This window comes from Bufo gargarizans, chromosome 7, assembly GCF_014858855.1.
Source record: "Bufo gargarizans isolate SCDJY-AF-19 chromosome 7, ASM1485885v1, whole genome shotgun sequence".
In the NCBI taxonomy this organism is placed as follows: domain Eukaryota; kingdom Metazoa; phylum Chordata; class Amphibia; order Anura; family Bufonidae; genus Bufo; species Bufo gargarizans.
This window is the reverse complement of record NC_058086.1, coordinates 28,282,512-28,308,113: the sequence shown is the minus strand read 5'-3', so window position 1 is coordinate 28,308,113 and position 25,602 is coordinate 28,282,512. Positions and strand designations below refer to the sequence as shown.

At 43.9% G+C, this 25,602-nt stretch overlaps 1 protein-coding gene across 3 annotated transcripts in view; it reads right to left on the bottom strand.

Moving 5' to 3' along the window:
* Positions 1-25,602, bottom strand: part of FAF1 (Fas associated factor 1) — a 265,559-nt gene that overhangs the window by 80,154 nt on the left and 159,803 nt on the right. For all 3 annotated transcript variants that reach the window (XM_044300816.1, XM_044300817.1, XM_044300818.1), the window contains one exon: positions 20,669-20,823. In XM_044300816.1, coding sequence (XP_044156751.1) covers positions 20,669-20,823 — 155 coding nt within the window. The remainder of the gene's footprint in view (positions 1-20,668; positions 20,824-25,602) is intronic.

Genomic DNA, 25,602 nt, shown 5'->3' with positions numbered 1-25,602 from the left:
TTATTTATTTTTACCAGTGAAACCAATATAACATCTCAACTTTCACAAATATACATTTCTGACATTCAAAAACAAAACAAAAACAAATCAGTGACCAATATAGCCACCTTTCTTTGCAAGGACACTCAGAAGCCGCCATCCATGGATTCTGTCAGTGTTTTGATCTGTTCACCATCAACATTGCGTGCAGCAGCAACCACAGCCTCCCAGACACTGTTCAGAGAGGTGGACTGTTTTCCCTCCTTGTAAATCTCACATTTGATGATGGACCACAGGTTCTCAATGGGGTTCAGATCAGGTGAACAAGGAGGCCATGTCATTAGATTTTCTTCTTTTATACCCTTTCTTGCCAGCCACGCTGTGGAGTACTTGGACGCGTGTGATGGAGCATTGTCCTGCATGAAAATCATGTTTTTCTTGAAGGATGCAGACTTCTTCCTGTACCACTGCTTGAAGAAGGTGTCTTCCAGAAACTGGCAGTAGGACTGGGAGTTGAGCTTGACTCCATCCTCAACCTGAAAAGGCCCCACAAGCTCATCTTTGATGATACCAGCCCAAACCAGTACTCCACCTCCACCTTGCTGGCGTCTGAGTCGGACTGGAGCTCTCTGCCCTTTACCAATCCAGCCACGGGCCCATCCATCTGGCCCATCAAGACTCACTCTCATTTCATCAGTCCATAAAACCTTAGAAAAATCAGTCTTGAGATATTTCTTGGCCCAGTCTTGACGTTCAGCTTGTGTGTCTTGTTCAGTGGTGGTCGTCTTTCAGCCTTTCTTACCTTGGCCATGTCTCTGAGTATTGCACACCTTGTGCTTTTGGGCACTCCAGTGATGTTGCAGCTCTGAAATATGGCCAAACTGGTGGCAAGTGGCATCTTGGCAGCTGCACGCTTGACTTTTCTCAGTTCATGGGCAGTTATTTTGCGCCTTGGTTTTTCCACACGCTTCTTGCGACCCTGTTGACTATTTTGAATGAAACGCTTGATTGTTCGATGATCACGCTTCAGAAGCTTTGCAATTTTAAGAGTGCTGCATCCCTCTGCAAGATATCTCACTATTTGTGACTTTTCTGAGCCTGTCAAGTCCTTCTTTTGACCCATTTTGCCAAAGGAAAGGAAGTTGCCTAATAATTATGCACACCTGATATAGGGTGTTGATGTCATTAGACCACACCCCTTCTCGTTACAGAGATGCACATCACCTAATATGCTTAATTGGTAGTAGGCTTTCGAGCCTATACAGCTTGGAGTAAGACAGCATGCATAAAGAGGATGATGTGGTCAAAATACTCATTTGCCTAATAATTCTGCACTCCCTGTAGTGGTAAGTGACTGGACGCCATTATTTTGTTACAGCCTAGACTCAGTGGAGGACCACCTGACACACCAGTAGGACCAGTGCATCCCTACCTGTAGATTAGACACAGGGACATCAGCAAGTTATTTTATCTCAGATCACTTCCCTTGTAAAATACAGCTGCTGCAAATGTTATAAGGGTATTAAAGGAGTTGTTGTTTTTTGGTATTTTTTTTTTTTTTAACTGTCCCCAACAGCATGTACTATCTATTGAAAAAAATTATAGTCATCTGCTAGCTGTCGTTCTGCTCCAGCTCACTAGCTCTGGTCAGCAGCAGTCCTCTGGCCCCTGGTCTGTAAACTTCTGGATGGGGTCCCTTGGCCGCTGCTGACAAACACGGTCTGAGTAGTGGTGATGCGTCTCCAAGCTGCATATGACCCAGCAGTGACATGCCACAGACACATCACCGCTGAGGGAAGTCACTGGCTGCAGAACTGCATGTGACCCTGTCCGTCCAGAAGTTCTCAGGATGGGAACTGGAAGACAACCGAACAAAACCTGGGAGACTGATTTTTTTTTAATAGGTAAAACACACTTGGGGATTTATGTCGTATAGACTTGTACAGCCGTGCAAGTCGCTAGACTGCAAGCAAGAGCCATGTATTAGGGATGTGATGATAAAGCAATTTGCTAATATGTCTGACATAAATCTGAAGAGGTTTATCCTTTAGGTTGGGGCTACATTGGTCCGCAAGATGGCAATCACACGACCAACAATCACTATGTAGCACTGCAGGCACTGAACTGGCTGAGATTGCAGCATGACTTGCCAGATTGGATTTTTTTTTTTTTTTTTTTAGATTTTGGGGTCATGGTTGCAGGAACTTGTGGGTCACACTGCAACCACTTTGGAGGCACTTTACAAAAATATAAAAAAAAAAAAATCATAATAAGGGCTCTTGCACACGACCATATGTATTTAGCAAAAAACGGATTCACAAAAAAATACAGATAACGTCCGTGTGCATTCCGTATTTTGCGGAACGGAACAGCTGCCCCCTGATAGGACAGTACTATCCTTATCCGTAATGCGGACAATAATAAGACATGATCTATTTTTTTGCGGAACAGAAATATGGAAACTGAATGCACACAGAGTAACTTAAATTTTTTTGTGGACCCATTGAAATGAATCGTTCCGTATAGGGTCCGCAAAAAAAATAAAAAATGGAACGGACACAGAAATAAAATACGTTTGTGTGCAAGAGGCCTAACTGTGATATCACATGGCCTAGGAAAAGGTCGCGGTGCTCTAAGAGCTGATCATCTGGGGTCCCAGAAGCTGGGCCCCAGCCGATCTGATATTGATGACCTATGAAGAGGGATCATCAATAGTAATTCTTGGATAACCTCTTTAACCCCTTCAGGGCCCACCCATTTTTCACCTTAAAGGCTATGTACACCTCGGGGGCAATTCTTTTCTTCTTTTTTTTTTTGTGATTGAATTTACTCGTATTGAGCTACAAATAATTTTTTCAATTGTTCTTTATTAAAAATATTTGAGCCATTCTGTCACAAAGTGTTAACTGTTTTTCTAGCTGAGTGAAATCTTTTAACTTTTACTTTGTGCAGATCAATTAATAAACCTTACCTGTAAATTACTAAAATGTCTAACACTTTTTTAAGCTACATTCTTATCAGTAACATAAGAATTGAGCTATAATAAATGTTTATAAGGTCTCAGATAAGAGAGTAGGCTGAGCTGACTGACGCAATACACTGAAAATTCAGATCCTGCTACTAGATAAACTGAAGGCTGCACAAAGGCAGTGGTTCAAAATTTTTAATAAATGCCAGATGAAAAAATGAGTTTTAGCTCAAAATGAGTACAATACAATAACAATAAAAAGAATTGTCCCCAAAAGTGTACATGGCCTTTAAGGACAAAGCCAAATTTTCCAAGTTATAAGGCTCAGAATTTGAAAAGCACTTTGGTGGCTTACATAATAGAAACCACCCATAATTGACCCCATTTTACAAACTACAGCCCTCACACTAGTCAAAAATGATTTTTACAATTGCTAACCCTTTAGGTGTTACACGGGAATTAAAGAGATATGCAAGTGAAAATTTAAAAGTTTCACTTTTTTGCCCCGATAGATTTTCCATATTAATTCATATTACCCTAATTCCGAAGTTTACAGAAACATCCCATATATGATCCTAAACTGTTGTATGGGCACACTGCTGGGCACAGAAGGGAAGGAGCGCCATGTGGTTTTTTTAAGGGGAGATTTTGTTGGACCGATTTTTGACCCCATGTCACATTTAAAGAGACTCTGAGGTATCCCTACAGTGGAAAATCCCAAAAAGCAACCCCAAACTTGGAAACTAACCCCACTCCCTTCAAGGAATTTTTCAAGGGGTGTAGCAAACACTTTGACCCCACAAGAGTTTTATAGAAATTAGAAACACTCAGAAGGGAAGCAGAGCTACATGGCTTTTGGTGGGCAGATTTTGCTGAAATGGTTTTGGGCACCATGTCGCATTTGATGAGATCCTGAGGTACCCCTACAATGGAAACCCCCAACAGGCGACCATGTTTTGGAAACTACAAGGGATGTAGAGAACATTTCAACCCCATAGGCATTTAAAAAAACTGAGGGTGAAAAGTGAAAATTGACATTTTTCCACAGATATGCCTTTTCAGTGGTCAATATCTTGCGTTCATCGTGTGCCAATGTGAAGAGTCAGGCCTCTAATTATTAGGGTCCATTCACAAGTCCTCAGTGTTTTGCGGATCCGCAAAACACCAGGCCGGCACCCCAATAGAAATGCCTAATCTTGTCCGCAGCTGCATCATAGGACACTGTGTGCTGTCTGCATCTTTTCCGTCCCCATTGAAAATAAATAGATCCACACCCGTTCTGCATAATTGGGAAACGGATCCGGACCCAAAGTGCGGATGACTGACTGGAGCAATAGGCCTCTTTCACACGACTGTATGGCTTTTTCAGTGTTTTGCAGCCAGTTTTTCATGGATCCGCTGTGTTTCAGTTTCTGTTCCGTTTTTCCATTCCGTTTTTGCGTATGGCATATACAGTAATTACATATAAAAAATTGGGCTGAGCATAAAACTTTCAATAGATGGTTCTGCAAAAATGGAACGGATATGGAAGACATACGGATGCATTTCCGTATGAGTTTCGTTTTTTTTGCGGACCCATTGACTTGAATGGAGCCACGGAACGTGATTTGTGGGCAATAATAGGACATGTTCTATCTTTCAACAGAAAGGAAAAACAGAAATACGGAAACGGAATGCATATGAAGTACATTCCGTTTTTTTTGCGGAACCATTAAAATTAATGGTTTCGTATACGGAAAGCAAAGAACGGCCCGTAAATGGAAAAAAAAAACGGTCGTGTGAAAGAGGCCTTCTTATGCTGTGTTTCCTGGTTTTAGAAAAACTCTACAAATGGCCCTATTCTTTTGCCTGAACATATGAGAGGGCTCAACAGTAAAAGTAAAGTATGTGGTGATATGTTAGGCAGGTTCTACTAGTTCTGGAAACACAGATTTTAATGGACTGGTTTACGGGCACCATGTTGCTTTTGAACAGTCTCTGGGTGCTAGTACAGCAATTTTCTGACAAAATAAGCTTCGACAGCTTATTCTTTGAAGCATGAGTTGCGATTATAATTGGTACTAGCTTGCAGTACATATGACTTTAGGATTGCTTGATATCATGATTTTTGAAGGCGAGGTGAGGTGACCATAAATGGCAGTTGTGGCATAGTTTTTAGGCTTACATTTTTACGGCGATCACAAAATGTGATCACGTGATATTTTTTGAGATCAGGTCCTTACGGATGTAGAGATACAAAACTTGTCTTTTTTTAGTTTTCAGTTTTACTTAATAAAAGCATTTTTATTTTTCTGTTGTCATTTTCTGGGAGCTATATACAGTACAGACCAAAAGTTTGGCCATACCTTCTCATTCAAAGAGTTTTCTTTATTTTCATGACTATGAAAATTGTAGATTCACACTGAAGGCATCAAAACTATGAATTAACACATGTGGAATTATATACATAACAAAAAAGTGTGAAACAACTGAAAATATGTCATATTCTAGGTTCTTCAAAGTAGCCACCTTTTGCTTTGATTACTGCTTTGCACACTCTTGGCATTCTCTTGATGAGCTTCAAGAGGTAGTCACCTGAAATGGTCTTCACTTCACAGGTGTGCCCTGTCAGGTTTAATAAGTGAGATTTCTTGCCTTATAAATGGGGTTGGGACCATCAGTTGCGTTGTGGAGAAGTCAGGTGGATACACAGCTGATAGTCCTACTGAATAGACTGTTAGAATTTGTATTATGGCAAGAAAAAAGCAGCTAAGTAAAGAAAAACGAGTGACCATCATTACTTTAAGAAATGAAGGTCAGTCAGCCAAAAAATTGGGAAAACTTTGAAAGTGTCCCCGAGTGCAGTCACAAAAACCATCAAGTGCTACAAAGAAACTGGCTCACATGCAGACCGCCCCAGGAAAGGAAGACCAAGAGTCACCTCTGCTGCAGAGGATAAGTTCATCCGAGTCACCAGCCTCAGAAATCGCAGGTTAACAGCAGCTCAGATTAGAGACAAGGTCAACGCCACACAGAGTTCTAGCAGCAGACACATCTCTAGAACAACTGTTAGGAGGAGACTGTGTGAATCAGGCCTTCATGATAGAATATCTGCTAGGAAACCACTGCTAAGGACAGGCAACAAGCAGAAGAGACTTGTTTGGGCTAAAGAACACAAGGAATGGACATTAGACCTAGTGGAAATATGTGCTTTGGTCTGATGAGTCCAAATTTGAGATCTTTGGTTACAACCACCGTGTCTTTGTGCGACGCAGAAAAGGTGAACGGATGGACTCTACATGCCTGGTTCCCACCGGGAAGCATGGAGGAGGAGGTGTGATGGTGTGGGGGGGCTTTGCTGGTGACACTGTTGGGGATTTATTCAAAATTGAAGGCATAGTGAACCAGCATGGCTACCACAGCATCTTGCAGCGGCATGCTATTCCATCCGGTTTGCGTTTAGTTGGACCATCATTTATTTTTCAACAGGACAATGACCCCAAACACACCCCCAGGCTGTGTAAGGGCTATTTGACCATGAAGGAGAGTGATGGGGTGCTGCGCCAGATGACCTGGCCTTCACAGTCACTGGACCTAAACCCAATCAAGATGGTTTGGGGTGAGCTGGACCGCAGAGTGAAGGCAAAAGGGCCAACAAGTGCTAAGCATCTCTGGGAACTCCTTCAAGACTGTTGGAAGACCATTTCAGGTGACTACCTCTTGAAGCTCATCAAGAGAATGCCAAGAGTGTGCAAAGCAGTAATCAAAGCAAAAGGTGGCTACTTTGAAGAACCTAGAATATGACATATTTTCAGTTGTTTCACACTTTTTTGTTATGTATATAATTCCACATGTGATAATTCATAGTTTTGATGCCTTCAGTGTGAATCTACAATTTTCATAGTCATGAAAATAAAGAAAACTCTTTGAATGAGAAGGTGTGTCCAAACTTTTGGTCTGTACTGTATATTTTTTTTATTTTTCTGCCGATAGTGTTGTGTGAGGGCTCATTTTATGCGGGAAGAGCTAATGCTTTCATTGGTATCATTGATCGCTTGATATTATGCTTTGTGTGAGGCGAGGTGCCTAAAAAATGGCAGATCTGGCACCAGTCTTTTTTTTTTTTTTTTTTTTTTTTTTTTTTACAGCGTTCATCTGATGGGATACGTTATATTTTTCATAGAGCAGGTATTTACGGATGCCTCGATACCTAATATGTCTTTTTTTATTACTTCAATTTTGCTAATTAAAAGCATTTTTGAAAAAATAAAGCACATTTTTTTCTGGCGATGGTGTTGAGTAGACGTTTTTATTGGCACCCGTTTTTTGGAGGATAAGTGGACATTATCACTATTTTCTGGTGCATGGAGACATGGTGACAAAGAAATGACTGCACCATTTTTCTTTTTTTACCGCGTTCACATGACAGGGTAGATCATGTGATATGTTTATACCCAATGTGTACATTTTTTATTTATTTTTATAATTATAAATCGGTTGATGAGGAGAAATGACTTTCTTTACTAGAAACCTATTTATATAAAAAAAACTTTAATATATTTTTTTAACCTTATTACTGTCTCACTATGGGACTTCAACCTTTGGGGGTCTGATCCCATTTCCAATGTAGTACAATACATGATATTGCAGTGCATTGAAACTGTCAGTATTAGGGTCCATTCACACATCCGTGTGTGTTTTGCGGATCCACGGATCCGCAAAAGACGAACACCGGCATTGTGTGTTCCGCATTTTGCGGACTGAACATCGCAAGCACTAAGAGTAATATGCCTATTCTTGTACGCAATTGCGGACAAAAATAGAACATGTTCTATTTTTTTCTCAAACAAAAATGCAGACCCGGAAGTGCGGGACCGCATTTCTGGATCGGGGTCGCACATCGTGCGGCCCCATAGAAATAAATGGGTCTGCAATTACGTTCCGCAAAATGTGGAACAGAATTGCAGATGTGTAAATGGACCCTTACACTGCCCATGTGCCTATGAGAATTAGCCTGGGGCTAGAAGTCTTCTTCTCGCTGCACAGAGGTGTACTGTATTTTTCGCTTTATAAGATGAAACTGATAATAAGACGCACCTAGGTTTTTTAGAAGGAAATTAAGAAAATAAAATATTTTGAACTGGATGTGGGGAGTCTGTGGGTGGAGGACGCGGATGTGGGGGGTCTGTGGGTGGAGGACGCGGATGTGGGGGGTCTGTGGGTGGAGGACGCGGATGTGGGGGTCTGTGGGTGGAGGACGCGGATGTGGGGGTCTGTGGGTGGAGGACGCGGATGTGGGGGTCTGTGGGTGGAGGACGCGGATGTGGGGGTCTGTGGGTGGAGGACGCGCATGTGGGGGTCTGTGGGTGGAGGACGCGGATGTGGGGGTCTGTGGGTGGAGGACGCGGATGTGGGGGTCTGTGGGTGGAGGACACTCTTGTGGGGGTCTGTGGGTGGAGGACACTCTTGTGGGGGTCTGTGGGTGGAGGACACTCTTGTGGGGGTCTGTGGGTGGAGGACACTCTTGTGGGGGTCTGTGGGTGGAGGACACTCTTGTGGGGGTCTGTGGGTGGAGGACACTCTTGTGGGGGTCTGTGGGTGGAGGACACTCTTGTGGGGGTCTGTGGGTGGAGGACACTCTTGTGGGGGTCTGTGGGTGGAGGACACTCTTGTGGGGGTCTGTGGGTGGAGGACACTCTTGTGGGGGTCTGTAGGTGGAGGACACTCTTGTGGGGGTCTGTGGGTGGAGGACACTCTTGTGGGGGTCTGTGGGTGGAGGACACTCTTGTGGGGGTCTGTGGGTGGAGGACACTCTTGTGGGGGTCTGTGGGTGGAGGACACTCTTGTGGGGGTCTGTGGGTGGAGGACACTCTTGTGGGGGTCTGTGGGTGGAGGACACTCTTGTGGGGGTCTGTGGGTGGAGGACACTCTTGTGGGGATCTGTGGATGACTCTGTTATGGGGGGATCTGACCCCATAACATTGGGCCCTAGTCATAGCAGCCATCACATATAAAAAGTGTATGCAGCAGCAGCACCTAGCAGGGTTGCTTTGCTAAACTTGCAGTATTCACTTATCTGTAAGCAGTATCCGCCATGCACAGAGCGGGCATTTCGACAGCGCACGTCACTCACTCAGTCACGTTACGTTACAGCCCCGCCCATTTCATTAATAAAGCAATGCTAGGGGATGCTTTATACACTTTAGATATGATGTGTGCTCTTACCGAGGCCCGGCTTAATGAAGTTCAGTGACTGCACTGGGCCCCGCTACTACCCCTGATAGCGCCCCTGTTTACATGTCACTGGTACATCGCAGGCCGCTATACCTATGCAGAACAGCGCGGTCTGCGATGTGCCGGACATGTAATACTGCTGTATTCACTTTATAAGACGCACTGCCATTTTCCCCACACTTCTGGAGGGAAAAGTGCGTCTTCTAAAGCGGAAAATAAGGTAACATAGCTCCTGGGCCCCAATGCAAAACCTGCATTCGGGTCCCCACCTACCATGCATACAGGTACTTTCTTTCCGGTGGTGGCAGAGGGAACCTTGAACCAACTCAGGCACTTGTGCCCAGACATGACTTCCCCTACAGTACCCTCTATAGCTGTGTTCGAGCAGAGAGGATCGCCTGCGCTGGTATTCCTTAACAAATAGAGATGGGCAAACCAATTCTCCCATCTCCATTAGATGCTGCTGCCCCTTGTCTGAAGTTACAGGAACACACGGCATTAAGTTCCGGGAAAATCACTGCTGGCGGAAAGTAAAAACCTTCAGCTAAACCAGGCTGCAGTCGTAACTTCATATTCGGTTAAAGATGAGTAGAAAGGGAGAATACGACTGGGAAAGCCAACTGCATCTTTATACACAGCCAGATGGAATTGCGTTATCGGTAATTATCCAATAAATGTTTATAACCATAATCCCAAGCAGAAATAATTTGGATGGGGCGCGGAGCAGTGAGAGGTGACTCCTTCCCTCCTGGCACTGTCAGCAGAATAGAGACACCTTTCATGGCGCCTTCGTTCCTTGTATAGAGGGTAGGGGCTGATATGGGAGCAGGACCCATCACTCAGCTTTACTCATTCTGTTGTCATATGGTGGCACGTGTATAAAGCAGAGTTTTTATTTATTGAGAAGACTTGAAAAGGCAAAAACATCTTGGCAATATATGTATAACAATCGAAAATACTGAGGACCAATCAGATCCAGGCATGTGTGGTGATGGGAACACCAATGACACCACAGAAGCTACTAAGAACCAATCAGATTGGTTTTAACAATGAGGTGAGGACCAATGAAATTACAGAATCTTGCGAGGACCAATCAGATTGCGGCAGGTGTGATGTCACAGAAGATAGTGACATCACCGAGTTCTGAGACTTGGAAAACCACTGCCTGACATTACCTTGGTCAGAATATCTCTGGATATAGAGAGAGACAGATCGGCTTGTGTTTTTGCTCAGCAAATCCTTGCTTTCGCTTAGCGAATATTTGACTTTGCGCCATGGAGATCCGGGGTTTGGCATTCTTGCCTTTCCTCTGGGTCATATGGACGCTATCGGGCCTCTGTGCCCTGATTGCCTTGACTGTCATCCCAGGCCATGTAAAATATCCTTACATCAGGTAAGAGGGGACGGGGCGGGACTCCTCTGTAGTATCATTACTGTTATTACCGTATTATCAGTTTATTCCTGGAATGTTATGATTTTTGTTAGTGGATTAATAATAAGCTCCAGCTCGTAATTGTTAGCACAGAAAACATCCCATTGGGGGGACTTTATTAAGACTGAGATTTCATGCACTGGACGGTGTCTGGACATTAGATCATATTATGGAGGATGATTACAATGGAAGGAAATAAAGTCTCCTCTGCTATTAGAAGACATGACACAATTCTCTGGTTTGCGTCCAAATAACTCCCAATATTTTGCTTTCTTTCTCAGTGACACGGGAGCAATATTCCCCGAATCGGTGGTCTTTACAGTGGTCTTCTTAATATCTGCCATTCTAGGTAAGTGGATTTAGAGAGACAACACCATGAGGAGATCAGCGGCTCCAGCGCTCAGTGATGACGTTATCTCCCTAATCACTATTCACTGCTGAGCGGCGGCCATCACTGGAGATTATAATCATCACTGAGTCCTGGAGGTTATCACAAGTGTCTATGGACGTTCCCGGCTGATCCCATGTATTGTCTATTTCAGGAGCTGGCAACGCTTCCATCATGTACCGGTTCATGATCATCCGGTCTGAAAAATCAGAGAGGCGACATATCATCTGCCAGAGAATCCTCTATGCCTTTGCATGGATTGGCTGCATTGGGACCGCTGTGACCGCCGTAGTTTCGGTAAGTTTATATACAGAGGTCTCAGGTCTAGTAATACAGAGGGGACATCGCTTTAAGTCAAGAGATGTGTATAAATACAATGACGCGCCCTGGTGACTATTCTTATGTATTCCTGCCCCTGTATAATTACACCACCTGCGGCCTCTGCTGTTCTGTATTCTCAGATCTTCATGATGTCCATATTGATGACCTTTATTTCTCTGCTTTTTTTCTAGATGAGGATCAGTCCTACAGTCCACAGGATCGCCGCAGGACCGTCATTTTTCTTGTGTGCCGTTAACAACCTAGGTCAAGCTGTATGCCTGTACAAGAAATCCTTCAGCAGTCGCCGCCTATGCCACATTAGAATGGCATTAACCTTGGTGACCATTGTGGCCCTGCTGACCTGTATCCTCTTATAGCTGACTGGTACAGTGCCATGTTGTGTGCTGGATACACTGGACATAAAAACACTTACCAACACTGCTGTGGGTAAATTTGGGACATTGGGTCATATATTGGTAGGATTTACCTAAGCCACCTATTTGAGGTCTGGGACAACCTGAATTTGCCATCATAGTGTCTGAAAATTCAAGACAATTCTGTCAAATTCTGGACTATGGCAACTAGGAGATTATCGGCTCCCTCTGACTCCATTGTAGGACAGATGAGACATGACAGTATAGGACACATTATAGTAATAGAATTCTGTTACTTTTCCTTAACACATCTTTCCAGTTTCTGTGTGTATGACCATCGGCTTCTTCCAGCTATGTACTGGCCGATGTGAAGAGGTGAGTTCATATAACTTTTCACCATCTTCTTTAATCCATGTCCTGTGTGACATTAATATAGAAGCTCTTGGTGGACATGTCATGCTCCCATCTCACTCCATACCATAGCTGCTGGTGAGCCAGGCACTAATCCTCCATTCTGTCCCTCTGTCTTCTGCAGATCTACACCAGGACAGGCATGGTGGTCGAGTGGACTGGATTTGTTGGCCTGATAATATACCAACTAATGAACTATACAGATTTCCAGGTGAGTAGATGCCGTGTGAAGGTCTAATGTGCTCCAGAAACATTTCAGATAAGTAATATATTATATAGAGCTGTTTTAGGATTAATGGTCTTTCTTCATTTTTTCTCAGCGTTTGTCTTTAAAGTTGTCCAGAGAAGGTGTCTCCATTGGCCTGAGAGAAAAGACCCAGGACCCTGAAAATCCCCGATAATATTCAAGGGGTGGAGCGCCAAGACAACTGAAACCATCATGACATTGCTGGACAATGATCTTCTGTATCAAGAGGCAGATTCCAGGCTTGGTCTCTGTCCTCAATACCGGATGTGACATTTTACCGGACTTTCCTAATACTGGATTTGACAATTACCGGATTTTCTGGATTCAACATCTAGCAGACTTTCCGAATACTGGATGTGACAGATTACCCGGACTTTCCTAAGCTACCTCATCTCAAATGATGGTTTTTACCCCCTTGCCCAGGGGAAGGGCAGTCCTTCAGCCATGGTTCCCTGGAGGTTTCCTCCACTAGGGGGTTTTTCCTCTCCTGAGTGTTGAAGGATGAGTTGGGGGTTCACCATCATCAGGGCCATTTCAAAACCACTGGCCTGTTAATAAATGAGTCAATAAATGAGGTAGCTAACAATGTGTCTGAGCCTATTTGTTGTAGGGAACGTAACTAATATTACCAAATAAAGACTGGGGAACTTCATGGTCACAAAACCCAAGCTCTGGAAGGGACCAACGGAAGGTGGTAATGGCAGGGTTGGAATTTCCCATAGACACATATGTCTATAGTAGTTGGCATTTTATGGGCATTATAAAAAGTGATTCACTAATGGCGGCATTCTGCTTAGAACAATTTCCCTCCATCTGTCATGAGAACAATGAATGCACAGGTCGAGCATGCGCACCTCTGCTCCATTCACTCTATAGATTCGCCAGAGAAAACTGTGCTGCACTCCATCTCCGGATGTCCCAAAGACAATAAATGGAACAGTGATGTACATATACTCAACCAGTTCTCCTTTCAAAGGGGGGATACGGGCTGCCGTGTTCTTGTGACTGGTTGTGGTCCCAGAGGTCAGACCCCCAATGATCTGTTTTGTCCTTCGGAGTGAACAGAAGAAACAAACTGGTGCAGATCTAGACCAAACTATTCCTCGGCGCTGTGCACAGAACATATCACACAACATGGTCAATTTCCTAAGAAAGGCTCACTTCCTAAGGGAGTCAATTAGCCACAGTATATGTGTGTATATGTATATATATATATATATATATATATATATATACACACAGTACAGACCAAAAGTTTGGCCACACCTTCTCATTCAAAGAGTTTTCTTTATTTTCATGACTATGAAAATTGTAGATTCACACTGAAGGCATCAAAACTATGAACTAACACATGTGGAATTATATACATAACAAAAAAGTGTGAAACAACTGAAAATATGTCATATTCTAGGTTCTTCAAAGTAGCCACCTTTTGCTTTGATTACTGCTTTGCACACTCTTGGCATTCTCTTTATGAGCTTCAAGAGGTAGTCACCTGAAATGGTCTTCACTTCACAGGTGTGCCCTGTCAGGTTTAATAAGTGGGATTTCTTGCCTTATAAATGGGGTTGGGACCATCAGTTGCGTTGTGGAGAAGTCAGGTGGATACACAGCTGATAGTCCTACTGAATAGACTGTTAGAATTTGTATTATGGCAAGAAAAAAGCAGCTAAGTAAAGAAATACGAGTGGCCATCATTACTTTAAAAAATGAAGGTCAGTCAGTCCGAAAAATTGGGAAAACGTTGAAAGTGTCCCCAAGTGCAGTCACAAAAACCATCAAGCGCCACAAAGAAACTGGCTCACATGCGGACCGCCCCAGGAAAGGAAGACCAAGAGTCACCTCTGCTGCGGAGGATAAGTTCATCCGAGTCACCAGCCTCAGAAATCGCAGGTTAACAGCAGCTCAGATTAGAGACCAGGTCAATGCCACACAGAGTTCTAGCAGCAGACACATCTCTAGAACAACTGTTAAGAGGAGACTGTGTGAATCAGGCCTTCATGGTAGAAGATCTGCTAGGAAACCACTGCTAAGGACAGGCAACAAGCAGAAGAGACTTGTTTGGGCTAAAGAACACAAGGAATGGACATTAGACCAATGGAAATCTGTGCTTTGGTCTGATGAGTCCAAATGTGAGATCTTTGGTTCCAACCACCGTGTCTTTGTGCGACGCAGAAAAGGTGAGCGGATGGACTCTACATGCCTGGTTCCCACCGGGAAGCATGGAGGAGGAGGTGTGATGGTGCGGGGGGGCTTTGCTGGTGACACTGTTGGGGATTTATTCAAAATTGAAGGCATACTGAACCAGCATGGCTACCACAGCATCTTGCAGCGTGCATGCTATTCCATCCGGTTTGCGTTTAGTTGGACCATCATTTATTTTTCAACAGGACAATGACCCCAAACACACCCCCAGGCTGTGTAAGGGCTATTTGACCATGAAGGAGAGTGATGGGGTGCTGCGCCAGATGACCTGGCCTTCACAGTCACCGGACCTAAACCCAATCGAGATGGTTTGGGGTGAGCTGGACCGCAGAGTGAAGGCAAAAGGGCCAACAAGTGCTAAGCATCTCTGGGAACTCCTTCAAGACTGTTGGAAGACCATTTCAGGTGACTACCTCTTGAAGCTCATCAAGAGAATGCCAAGAGTGTGCAAAGCAGTAACCAAAGCAAAAGGTGGCTACTTTGAAGAACCTAGAATATGACATATTTTCAGTTGGTTCATACTTTTTTGTTATGTATATAATTCCACATGTGATAATTCATAGTTTTGATGCCTTCAGTGTGAATCTACAATTTTCATAGTCATGAAAATAAAGAAAACTCTTTGAATAAGAAGGTGTGTCCAAACTTTTGGTCTGTACTGTATATATATATATATATATATATATATATATACACACACACATATATAGAGAAAAGAGATACTGTATAGATTGGTACCTTGGTAATTTTTTGCAGTTTGTATAGACGGGTGCATGAAAATAACATTGTAACAACTCAGTTATAAATGGCTCTTTTATTCTGTTAATGGATACGGAGCGGGAGGCCACATAGGCAGTACAGATCGCTTCCGTGGCATTTAGGTCCGTGCCTCCGCACCACAAAAAAAATAGAACAATGCTTTATTTTTTAGAAGTGTGGATGGATCACAGACCCATTCAAGTTGAAAGGGTCTGCACCCATCGGTGCAGTCCACATGGTGGTCCCCAATGCTCAGTGCAGGCAGCACACGTTCATGTGCATGAGCCATAAGGCTGAGTAGAAAGGGAGAATATGAATACTTAAGGAAGAAAAAAAAAATGAAATCACTGACAGCTCCTGTAGACATGATGCACATCTGATGCTCCAGCTATACACAAAGAGAACGAAACTAGCATAAAAATTCCTAGTATATGTGGTGAAACCAACCTCGCCACTGGGTTTTGGAGGGGCCTGGCTACCAGCCTCTTGCCTCAGGATTATGGCCCATACTAACTTTAAAGGAGAAGACCGGCCGCACAGCTTAAATCTGTCTTTGGAATTGTGTTTTATGTTATGTGAGGGTACCCAGATAGCTAATTTTATTGTATTTGTGTAGTCTGAGTGCCATTCACCTAATAATATGCACTCAGACTTGAGCTATCTGGGGATATGTTAAATGTCTGTGTTTACTGTAAGGGTTATGACATTGTGTGTTTAAATGGTGATTTCTGTCCTGTTGTCCCCACATGTGTATTGGCGATTTCCCTTTGTCCTGAGAGATAATTGAAATACTCCTCGGGTGTCTCCAGGGCAGAGAGGAGGAAACCATGATGCATTGTGGGGATGTATTGTGTCTGTGTATCCTGAATTGCTGCATATCTGTCCTGTGTCACAGTCTTCCATCTGGTCCCCTAGGGGCGTGTCCACCAGATGGGGACCTGCATAAATACGGGCGGGTAGCCCTCAATAAAGAATGCCTGTTTTATCCTTCATGTTAAGGCTGGTGTTTGGGTAACTGATCAACACTGGGGCATTGCTATACGCTGGAGATTTGCTATACTCCCCTGACATAACTACTAGCTCTTGTAAGAGCTGTTCCTGCTCTCTGGCTGTAGGAGAGGTTCACCCAGTGGAAGCTGAAGCCCGGTCTTGGGTCCAGCGTGGGTGGAGGACGGTGAGACCCCAACCAAGCTGCGGCGGTTCATGGGGTCTGCAGCGCTTATGGTGTCAAGTGGAGTGCTTGGAGTCCTCGGAAAGCACTAGGAGCATCTATTGACGGAGGTACCCGGTCGGGGTGCTAGGAGATCCGTTACATTTGGTGGCAGCGGTGGGATCCGAACCCACGCCCCCGAAGAGACTGGAGCCAAAGAAAAAAATATAACCACCTGCACAATACATGGCATATATGGGAAAAAAATAAGTCTACGAATGATGTCACAGTTTTTGTTTTGTTTTTACCATTTGTATGCTGCCACATGTTCAATATTGATGACCTATCCTCAGGATAGGCCATTGATATCAGACTGGTGGGGTCCGACTTCTGCTGTTTGAAGAGGTCGCGGTGCTCCAGCGAGCGCTGCGGCCTCCGCATTGCAAACCTTGCACAGTGCCTGTGGCCAGGCCCATTCATTTAAATAGGACTGAACTTCACCAAGGCCACGTGACCAATGTGACATCACTGGCCTAGAAAGACGCACTCAACAGAGCGTGACAGCGTTGTGAAACAGCTGAGTGGCTGGGAGCCGGGAGTCAGACCTCCAACTGATATTCTGACTAAGGGTACTTTCACACTTGCGTTTTTCTTTTCCGGCATAGAGTTCCGTCACAGGGGCTCTATACCGGAAAATAACTGATCAGGCATATCCCCATGCATTCTGAATGGAGAGTAATCCGTTCAGTTTGCATCAGGATGTCTTCAGTTCAGTTGTTTTGACTGATCAGGCAAAAGAGAAAACCGTAGCATGCTACGGTTTTATCTCCGGCGAAAAAAACTGAAGACTTGCCTGAATGCCTGATCCGGCATTTTTTTCCATAGGAATGCATTAGTGCCGGATCCGGCATTCAAAATACCGGAATGCCGGATCCGTCATTCCGGTCTGCGCATGCGCAGACCTTTAAAAATGAAAAAAAAAAAAAAAAAAACGGATCCGTTTTGCCTGATGACACCGGAAAAACGGATCCGGTATTGCAATGCATTTTTCTGACTGATCAGGCATTTTTCTGACTGATCAGGCATTTTTCTGACTGATCAGGATCCTGATTAGTCAGAAAAATGCCTGATCAGTCAGAAAAAATGACATCCGTTTGCATACAGTTTGCCTGATCAGGCAGTCAGTTCAGGCAACGGAACTGCCTGCCGGAATCAAACAACGCAAGTGTGAAAGTACCCTTATCAGTATATTTTTTTATAATCAGTGTAAAAGTTAAAAAAGCATTGTAAAATTCACTGTATAAAAACTGCTTTCTCAGGGGGCATTTTTGGAAAGGTGTGATGGAAGGGATTCACATAAGCCTTCTCAGCTTATTAGGAGTAAGCGTTTTATTGAAGCACTTTACAGTAATTCTACATATGTAATGTAAGCCAACCTATTGATAATGTTATTTTTTTGAATTTGTTTGTTAAATTTATTCTCAACAGACCCGGAGAGTTTCAGACTGGGTTTTCCTGAGGCCCACGAGAGGAATTTATTCTCGAGGTCCAACCCCCATATCATTCATAAAGTTGAACGGGTTTTGAATTATAAACAGTCCTTTGTGGCAAGTGATTTGCTCCAAAGGCAGCCAAGTTGTTTTTTAATCCTGGAGCTTTCGGGCCCCTTTTGTTATCAGAGGCTGGGTCCACTGGAGGATCCTCTGGTACATTGGTGGGCCAGTTCAACACTGGACCTGGAAATTGGAAACATCCAACAGTACTGGAAGGATATATACTAGACCAGGGATGCTCAACCTGCGGCCCTCCAGCTGTTGTAAAACTACAACTCCCACCATGCCCTTCTGTAGGCTGATAGCTGTAGGATGTCTGGGAATTATGGGAGTTGTAGTTTTAAAATAGCTGGAGGGCCGCAGGTTGAGCATGCCTGTATTAGACGGTTAGAGGCACTGTTATGGAGTCTTATTAGAGCCCAGGGCTTTCCCTTACTTAGGAGCTCTCCTTCTCTAAAGAGGGACAACCCCTCGAAGGGAACAGATTTTGTAGCGACCTCTCCTTCCTTCTAGTTCTATAGCAATTGGGTTTCCAAGTGCATGGCCCTAATAATTATTCAGAAGGAGCAGGGAAGATGCTGCTGCTCAGACCCAGATATCAATTATGTTACCACATTACCACTAAGACGAACTTAAAGGCTTTTAATATTGATGACCTACCGATTCTCAGGATAGGTCATCAATATCAGATCGGCGGTGGTCTGACTCCCGGCACCGCCGCCAATCAACTGTATGGAGGGAAGGCATGGGCGTGCACGTGTGCCATCTACACTCTCTCTTCCTGCTGTAGGCATGGCAGCAGCAAGCAGGAAGAGAGACAGGACACGGCACACGCTCGCCTTCTCTTCATTCAGCTGATCGGCAGGGGTGCCAGGTGTCGGACCCCCATCGATCTGATATTGATGACCTATCCTGAGGATTGGTCATCAATATTAAAAGCCTGAAGAACCCCTTTAAAGGAGTTGGATAAGAAAAACACAGCTGCATTCTTCCAGAAACAGTGCCACAACCGTCCATGGCTTGGGTCCAGTTTTGCAGCTCAGCTCCATGGAAGTGAATAGGGACAGATGTAGCACCGCGTATGTCTGCTGAGTGACAAAGGTGCACAGATTGACCCGTCGTACCTGGATCCCCAGCGCTCTATTCTGCAGCCCGTGGAAAGTGACGCCATCAGTGAACAGCTGGGAAGAGTAGGAGAGGATCCACTCACACAGCGAAGCTCACCGCAGGTATCTGCGCAGTCGGTAAATGCCTATTACCAGTGTATCCATGTTCTGCTACTTAATAAAGTCCTTTGGTAAAACATTACAAAGCAATTACATGGCCACCGATGGTCACTCATAGAAAACCCTGTGATGCAAGTTCTTTTCTCTTAATAAAACGACCGGGCAATTTTTGTTATTGTAAAATAAAAGGGGCGGCGGAATCAAACAGGGCCAGCGACAAAGCAACAGCAGGTATCCCTCTGAATTGAGCCGCTACAGATGGTTAAGGGACGGCCCTTCATTCTGCAGGGTGTGATGGATAAAAGGCTTGGAGGGGGGTTTCACGGAGGTTAGTAAATGCCCCAAGTCTTATGTAATAATTTATCAAGTTTTACTTTCATAAAGAGACCCGCGTTTCTTTCTAGAAATGTTTCCCTTCCATTTTATAATCTCTATTGAGAGGCAGTAAAACATTGCTCGGCTTCCTTCTTCTGCTTTAACAAAAGTAAAGCTCTGAGGTTCTTCGGAAACAGGGCTACAGGTCGCGCCAAAGGGGGTTGTGATTAGAAAAACAACAATGCAGTTACGTAAATTAGTGAGAACATGACATGCATTTTACTCTCCATACACAACCTGGTGTTTCTGCATCAGCAAGTAAAGTGTTTTCTGTGCAGTAAAGTTTGAAAACTTTCTGTATCAATCACTTACACTTGGAACCGAACCAGAGTTCGGGAAATGGATTTTTTTACAGTAGAAATTATTTTATGAAGCCAATTTATGAAGCCAATTTATGAAGCCAATTTATGAAGCGCTCGCTCCGTACAGTATTCAGACAAAGTATTATGCAAATCGACTTCGGATGTTTCATCTGAAGTCGATTCGTTCATCCCTAGTCGTAACCCCTGGAAACGAGCAGTGTATAATGTGATGGAAAAATGAATCCAGCCAGTAAAGGAGGCAATATGGACAATCACAAATACATTAGTAAGTGCCTTGTATTATCTGTGTCTACATGAGTAATGCCATTTACTGAAGTGAGACAACCCCTTTAAGCCAAGAATGGCCATCACACTGATACTAACAGTACCATGCACTTGCCTGGAAGAATAAATGTATGAAAACCAGCCATTAGCTAGAAAGAGTCCAGGACTCTTCTCCACACTGAGCATATGAAACAGGGGAAGCACACTTTGCTTCAGTGCGCATGCACAGTGAAGCAGGATGAATTGTCTTGCTTTACACAGACTAAACGCCCGCACCTGTTGTCCCGGACTCATCTCCATCAAGTTCTAACTCCTATCTTGCCAATTCCAAAATGTCTGGTTTTCACAGGTCGCATTATCAGAAATGCCACACCATGACATGTGCACAAGATTGGAGTAAACCCCCCACTACCTGATATAGTTCAGTGTTTACCGTAACTTTCCCCGCACATTTGTGACAAGGCTTTCCCCATGACTCACCTCGCTCGGTTGGCCTCACTCGTCATATCCCAAGCCCATGTGATGAAGTTCTGACTCAAGTAAGAAACTATGGTTTCTGCACAAAGCATCTGGGAGCAGAAAACATTGGCGAGGACACTCTCGTCGTGGTGGAGGTAGATAGCAAGAAGTTTTCTCTGCAAGACATAAGCAAGGAAGGCACATAAGACGTTAGGCAACCTACGGAACTGCGCAAAATAATTAAAGAGCAGGGAAAAGTGATCCCTTATCTATAAATTTACAAAAAATTCTAAATCGCTCTCAGTCTTTAAGGGTCAAACAAGACAATCCAAAATGTAAAGTGTCACAGTTTACCATGTAAGGAAATATTTTAAGTGTCTGTATTTAATTTGGGGGAAAAGAACGTCCAAGAGAAGATGAAGCGAAAGTCTGGTTCATCCGTTCTGCATTTCAAAGCGGTACATCCATGCAATATCCTAAGTTACTGTGCTAGAATCTCACCCATTCTTAGAAGTGCGGGCTAAGGAGCTGTTTACACAATGATTAGGCCCTTAGAATAAGCTCCTAACTCCTGCAGGGAGAGCCCAACAATTATTCATCTGCACCAATTCACAAAGCTGGTGAATATTAAGCACCCATACTGAGAGGACAGGCGAATGCAGGCTGGTGAAGAGGATAGAAAACGCCTTGAAAACCCCTTGCGCGGCCTTCATTATTTTCCCCTGCGAGGAAATCTCAGAAAAGTGTTTAGTTAGAGAAAAACCCACATTGACCTTGCTCTAAACCCTTTAATCTGTCTTTTGTCATGGACCCGCTTTGTGGCCGGGGGCTGGCATTTTTAACACCCCCGCCATGCTGTTTAAGAGAATAAAAAAAAAGAAAAAGAAAAAATAATTACAAAATAGAGAGAAAAGCTCACATCCCAAACATGAGACGGGAGGATACGCTGCATTCACAGACCATAAGTATATATGATTTTGTGTCAACTGCCCTTGCTACAGTCATGGGGCGACATTTCACATATCTTAAGTGCCGCTGTGCTCCATGCGATGGCCTCTTGCTTCCTTAATTTTGGATTCCCTACTGGATCTGCCTATCATTAGGGTACATCGGTCAATCCATTCGAAATGTTTTAATGTCTGGAGCATAATTCAGGATCAATAGTCAGTGGATCGTTTCACTTAATACAAACAATACAAAAAAAAACAACAATTATAAATATAAATAAATATAATATACAATAAATAAATTCTATTATTTTTTAAATAGACTGCCTTCCATTTTGCAAAATTGTAACAAAAATCAACAGGGTTCCAAAGAGGAATGTGAAAAAGTGCCCCGGGTTTATGAAATGGTAGTGTATTTTATTTTTGCGGAAATTTTGGCAAAGTACATACGGTCACATCTGTTTTTTTATTTTAATTTTTTACATTAATTATGGGATAGGCCCTTTAAAGGGGTGTTCCTGTCTGGGACATTGATGAGATATCGCTAGGAGATGCCATCAATGTCAGATAGGTGTGGGTCCCACCTCTAGAGTGTGCCCCACCCAAGGCGAAGTAGAGCGTGCTGTGCATGCGCAGTATGCTCTCCATTCATCGCTATGGAAGTTCCTAAAATAGATGAGCGAGCACTCTTGGCTGTTTTCCCACAATCCATAGTGGGGTACAGAGGGCACAGGAAATGAGTTGGTTGTACTGGACATGAAAAAAAAAAGAAGAAGGTTGAGCACAGTGTGAGAGTTAAAAAAACAAAAACACTCACCTTCTATGGTCGTCCATGTTCCTGCTGCACACCCCCATCTACACCACTTTCGGTCCCAGCGTGGTTGGAAGTGTGATGTGCTGAGTACCTGCACATCTTTGCTGCCAGCCAATCAATGATCTCAACGGTCACATGATGTGCCTTCTACACATCTCTGCTGAGGCCACTGATTGGCCGGCAGCAGTGACAACTGGGGGGATCAGCACGTCATACTACCTGCCAGACTGGGAACGGAATCGAGGGGACAGAGAGGAACTGCAGGAACTGGGACGACAGAGCAGGTGAGTGGCGATTACGATTTATTGTCAGGGCCCAGAAAACCCTATTAACCCATGCCTAGACCCACTTCTGTCTAATTCGGATACAGTACCCTAATACAGAACAGTACGTGGACTAAAACATTTTTATAATGAATGGTAGGTTAAAAACACAATTGTTGAGGCAGTAATGCCACCATTAGGTTAGATTTACCATAAGACACAATGCAAATCTGAGAACTGGTCCCACACTAATCCGTCTGGACACCGGTTGACAAAATTGACTAAATCCTGGTATTTCCAAGCGCTATGACAAAATGGCTATGTATCACAAGACGACACCAACATGACTGGCTTCGATCTATTACAGGACTATGGATATTGCGGGTTTGCCTGCTGCTCCGCTGCGTCCACATCACACTGGTAGCATAGAAAAAGATCGCATCATGTGAAGATGTGGATGGGAATAACTCAATGAGAGCGATCGGCTATGGCTGCAAAGTGGCCCCCAGTGAGCGGGTCTTGAAGGGATTTCATTAAATTGGAGCAGTGTGCGATATCGTGAGAAACACGTTATCAAATACAGTGTTTTACTTAGTGATTAAGCAGATACCAGTTCACAAAGTTCTCCAAATCCCCCCCTAATCCGGGCACTCCAATAAACATTTAATGAGCAGAGGAGTTCAAAAAAGGCTGGCGGGGGATTTAAACCTTCAATCTTGTTTTTATTGACTGTGGAAACTCAATTTCCAACTCATCTGCTCGCCGCCGTTTCTCCAGATTTTTATATTAAACGTTAGAAGTGTGACACTACATGGATAGAAATAGACCTAAAGGCAAATAAAAAGGCCTGCTGTGAGATAACTAGGGGCTGCGAAGACGTAAGGCTTCATCCGCTTCGAAACATGTGACAGCGGTCACATCACTAAAAGACAGTTTCGGAGAGAAATACATATATATTTTTTTTTTACATTTCTCCGAATGATTTAATCACTGTTTAATTGCTAATCAGACACCAAAAGCATTCACCGATCATCCTGCCCATAGTGGCGAGTCTTACTAGAATTGCATGATGATGAATTTGCACTCCCCAGTCTAATCAGGTCTTTTTTTTATTTTTTTTATTCCATTTTATTTTGTTTTCTTCATAATACAAAACAACACATGTTATAATAGAAAAAACAGCCAATACACAGTAGCCACTATAAAACAATAGTCAACTATCCTATAACATACCACAAAATCCTACAAAAATTATAAATAAATAGGACTGGAAATTCACAATTACTACACACAATAAGGCTACTTTCACACTAGCGTTTGATCGGATCCGTTCTGAACGGATCCGATCATATTAATGCAGACGGAGGCTCCGTTCAGTACGGATCCGTCTGCATTAATAACTTAGAAAAATTTCTAAGTGCGAAAGTAGCCTGAGCGGATCCGTTCAGACTTTCAATGTAAAGTCAATGGGGGACGGATCCGCTTGAAGATTGAGCCATATGGTGTCATCTTCAAGCGGATCCGTTCCCATTGACTTACATTGTAAGTCTGGACGGATCCGCTCGCCTCCGCACGGCCAGGCGGACAGCTGAACGCTGCAAGCAGCGTTCAGCTGTCCGCCTGTCCGTGCGGAGGCGAGCGGAGCGGAGGCTGAACGCCGCCAGACTGATGCAGTCTGAGCGGATCCGCTCCATTCAGACTGCATCAGGGCTGGACGGAGGCGTTCGGGTCCGCTCGTGAGCTCCTTCAAACGGAGCTCACGAGCGGACAGCAGAACGCTAGTGTGAAAGTAGCCTAAGACTACGACCACCCACCCCTTGCCCCCCAATTGGCTGTCGTCACTCCAACTCTAATAAGAACCGACATAATTACCCTGGTAACTATGTCTGAGCAGTCACACGTGCCGCTCTCCGTTTCCTTTCCATATCCTCATAAACTTTAATTTGTTGAAGGTACAAGATCCATTCATTTAAAGAAGGTGGGGAGACAGAACCCCAATATCTAACTAAAATAACTTTTGCCACCATCAGACCCCTCATCCAGATCTGTCCGACCCGGGCCGGAACTTCCATATCTAGAGCATAACCTCCCAACAACACTGTCACCATCCCAGGGCTATATGTCAAAGTGGACTCCTTTTGTAGGGCTACAAAAACTTGTTCCCAATACCTTTTTATTTTACTACATTCCCAAAGTAAATGCCAGAAATCCGCGTTCACATAATCCACATTTAGGGCAACAACAGTCTCTGCCTTTATTTTGGGGAAATTTCGCTTGGATTTTTTGGCGTATAGTACAACTGATGGAAGATCTTAAATTGAATTTATCTATGGGCATTAGAAATTGTAGCCTTTCTTACGTTTCTATATATACTAGACCAGGGATGGCCAACCTGTGGCTCTCCAGCTGTTGTAAAACTACAACTCCCACCATGCCTTACTGTAGGCTGATAGCTTTAGGCAGTCTGGGCATGCTGGGAGTCGTAGTTTTGCAACAGCTGGAGAGCCTCAGGTTGGCCATCCCTGTACTAGACCATTGTAATGGTGGGCAATTCACCTCTTGCTCCCAGAGTTACAGTTGCCAGTGCTGTTCGAAGTTTACTGTATGAACTAGCTATCTTGACCCGTGGACAAATATAACCTTTATTCCTAGAAGCCTCATACACGTGTTTTAAGCGTGAATAAATAAACACATCTAATTAGACTCACAGTCTAATCGGGTCTAATGCTGTAGGTTGCAAATGTGATCCTAGACTGGATTCAACCCACAATGTTTGATGGGTTGCCCCTGTGCCGTCAGGCAGCCTCGGGCGCAGGCAGCTCATAGTGCCCGAGCCTGCCACACTGCACTGAAGCAATGGCCGTACACGGGGCAGACTGGGAACTTAAAGTGGCCCTTGAAAAAAATACTAAAAGTGGCCATGTTTTGTAG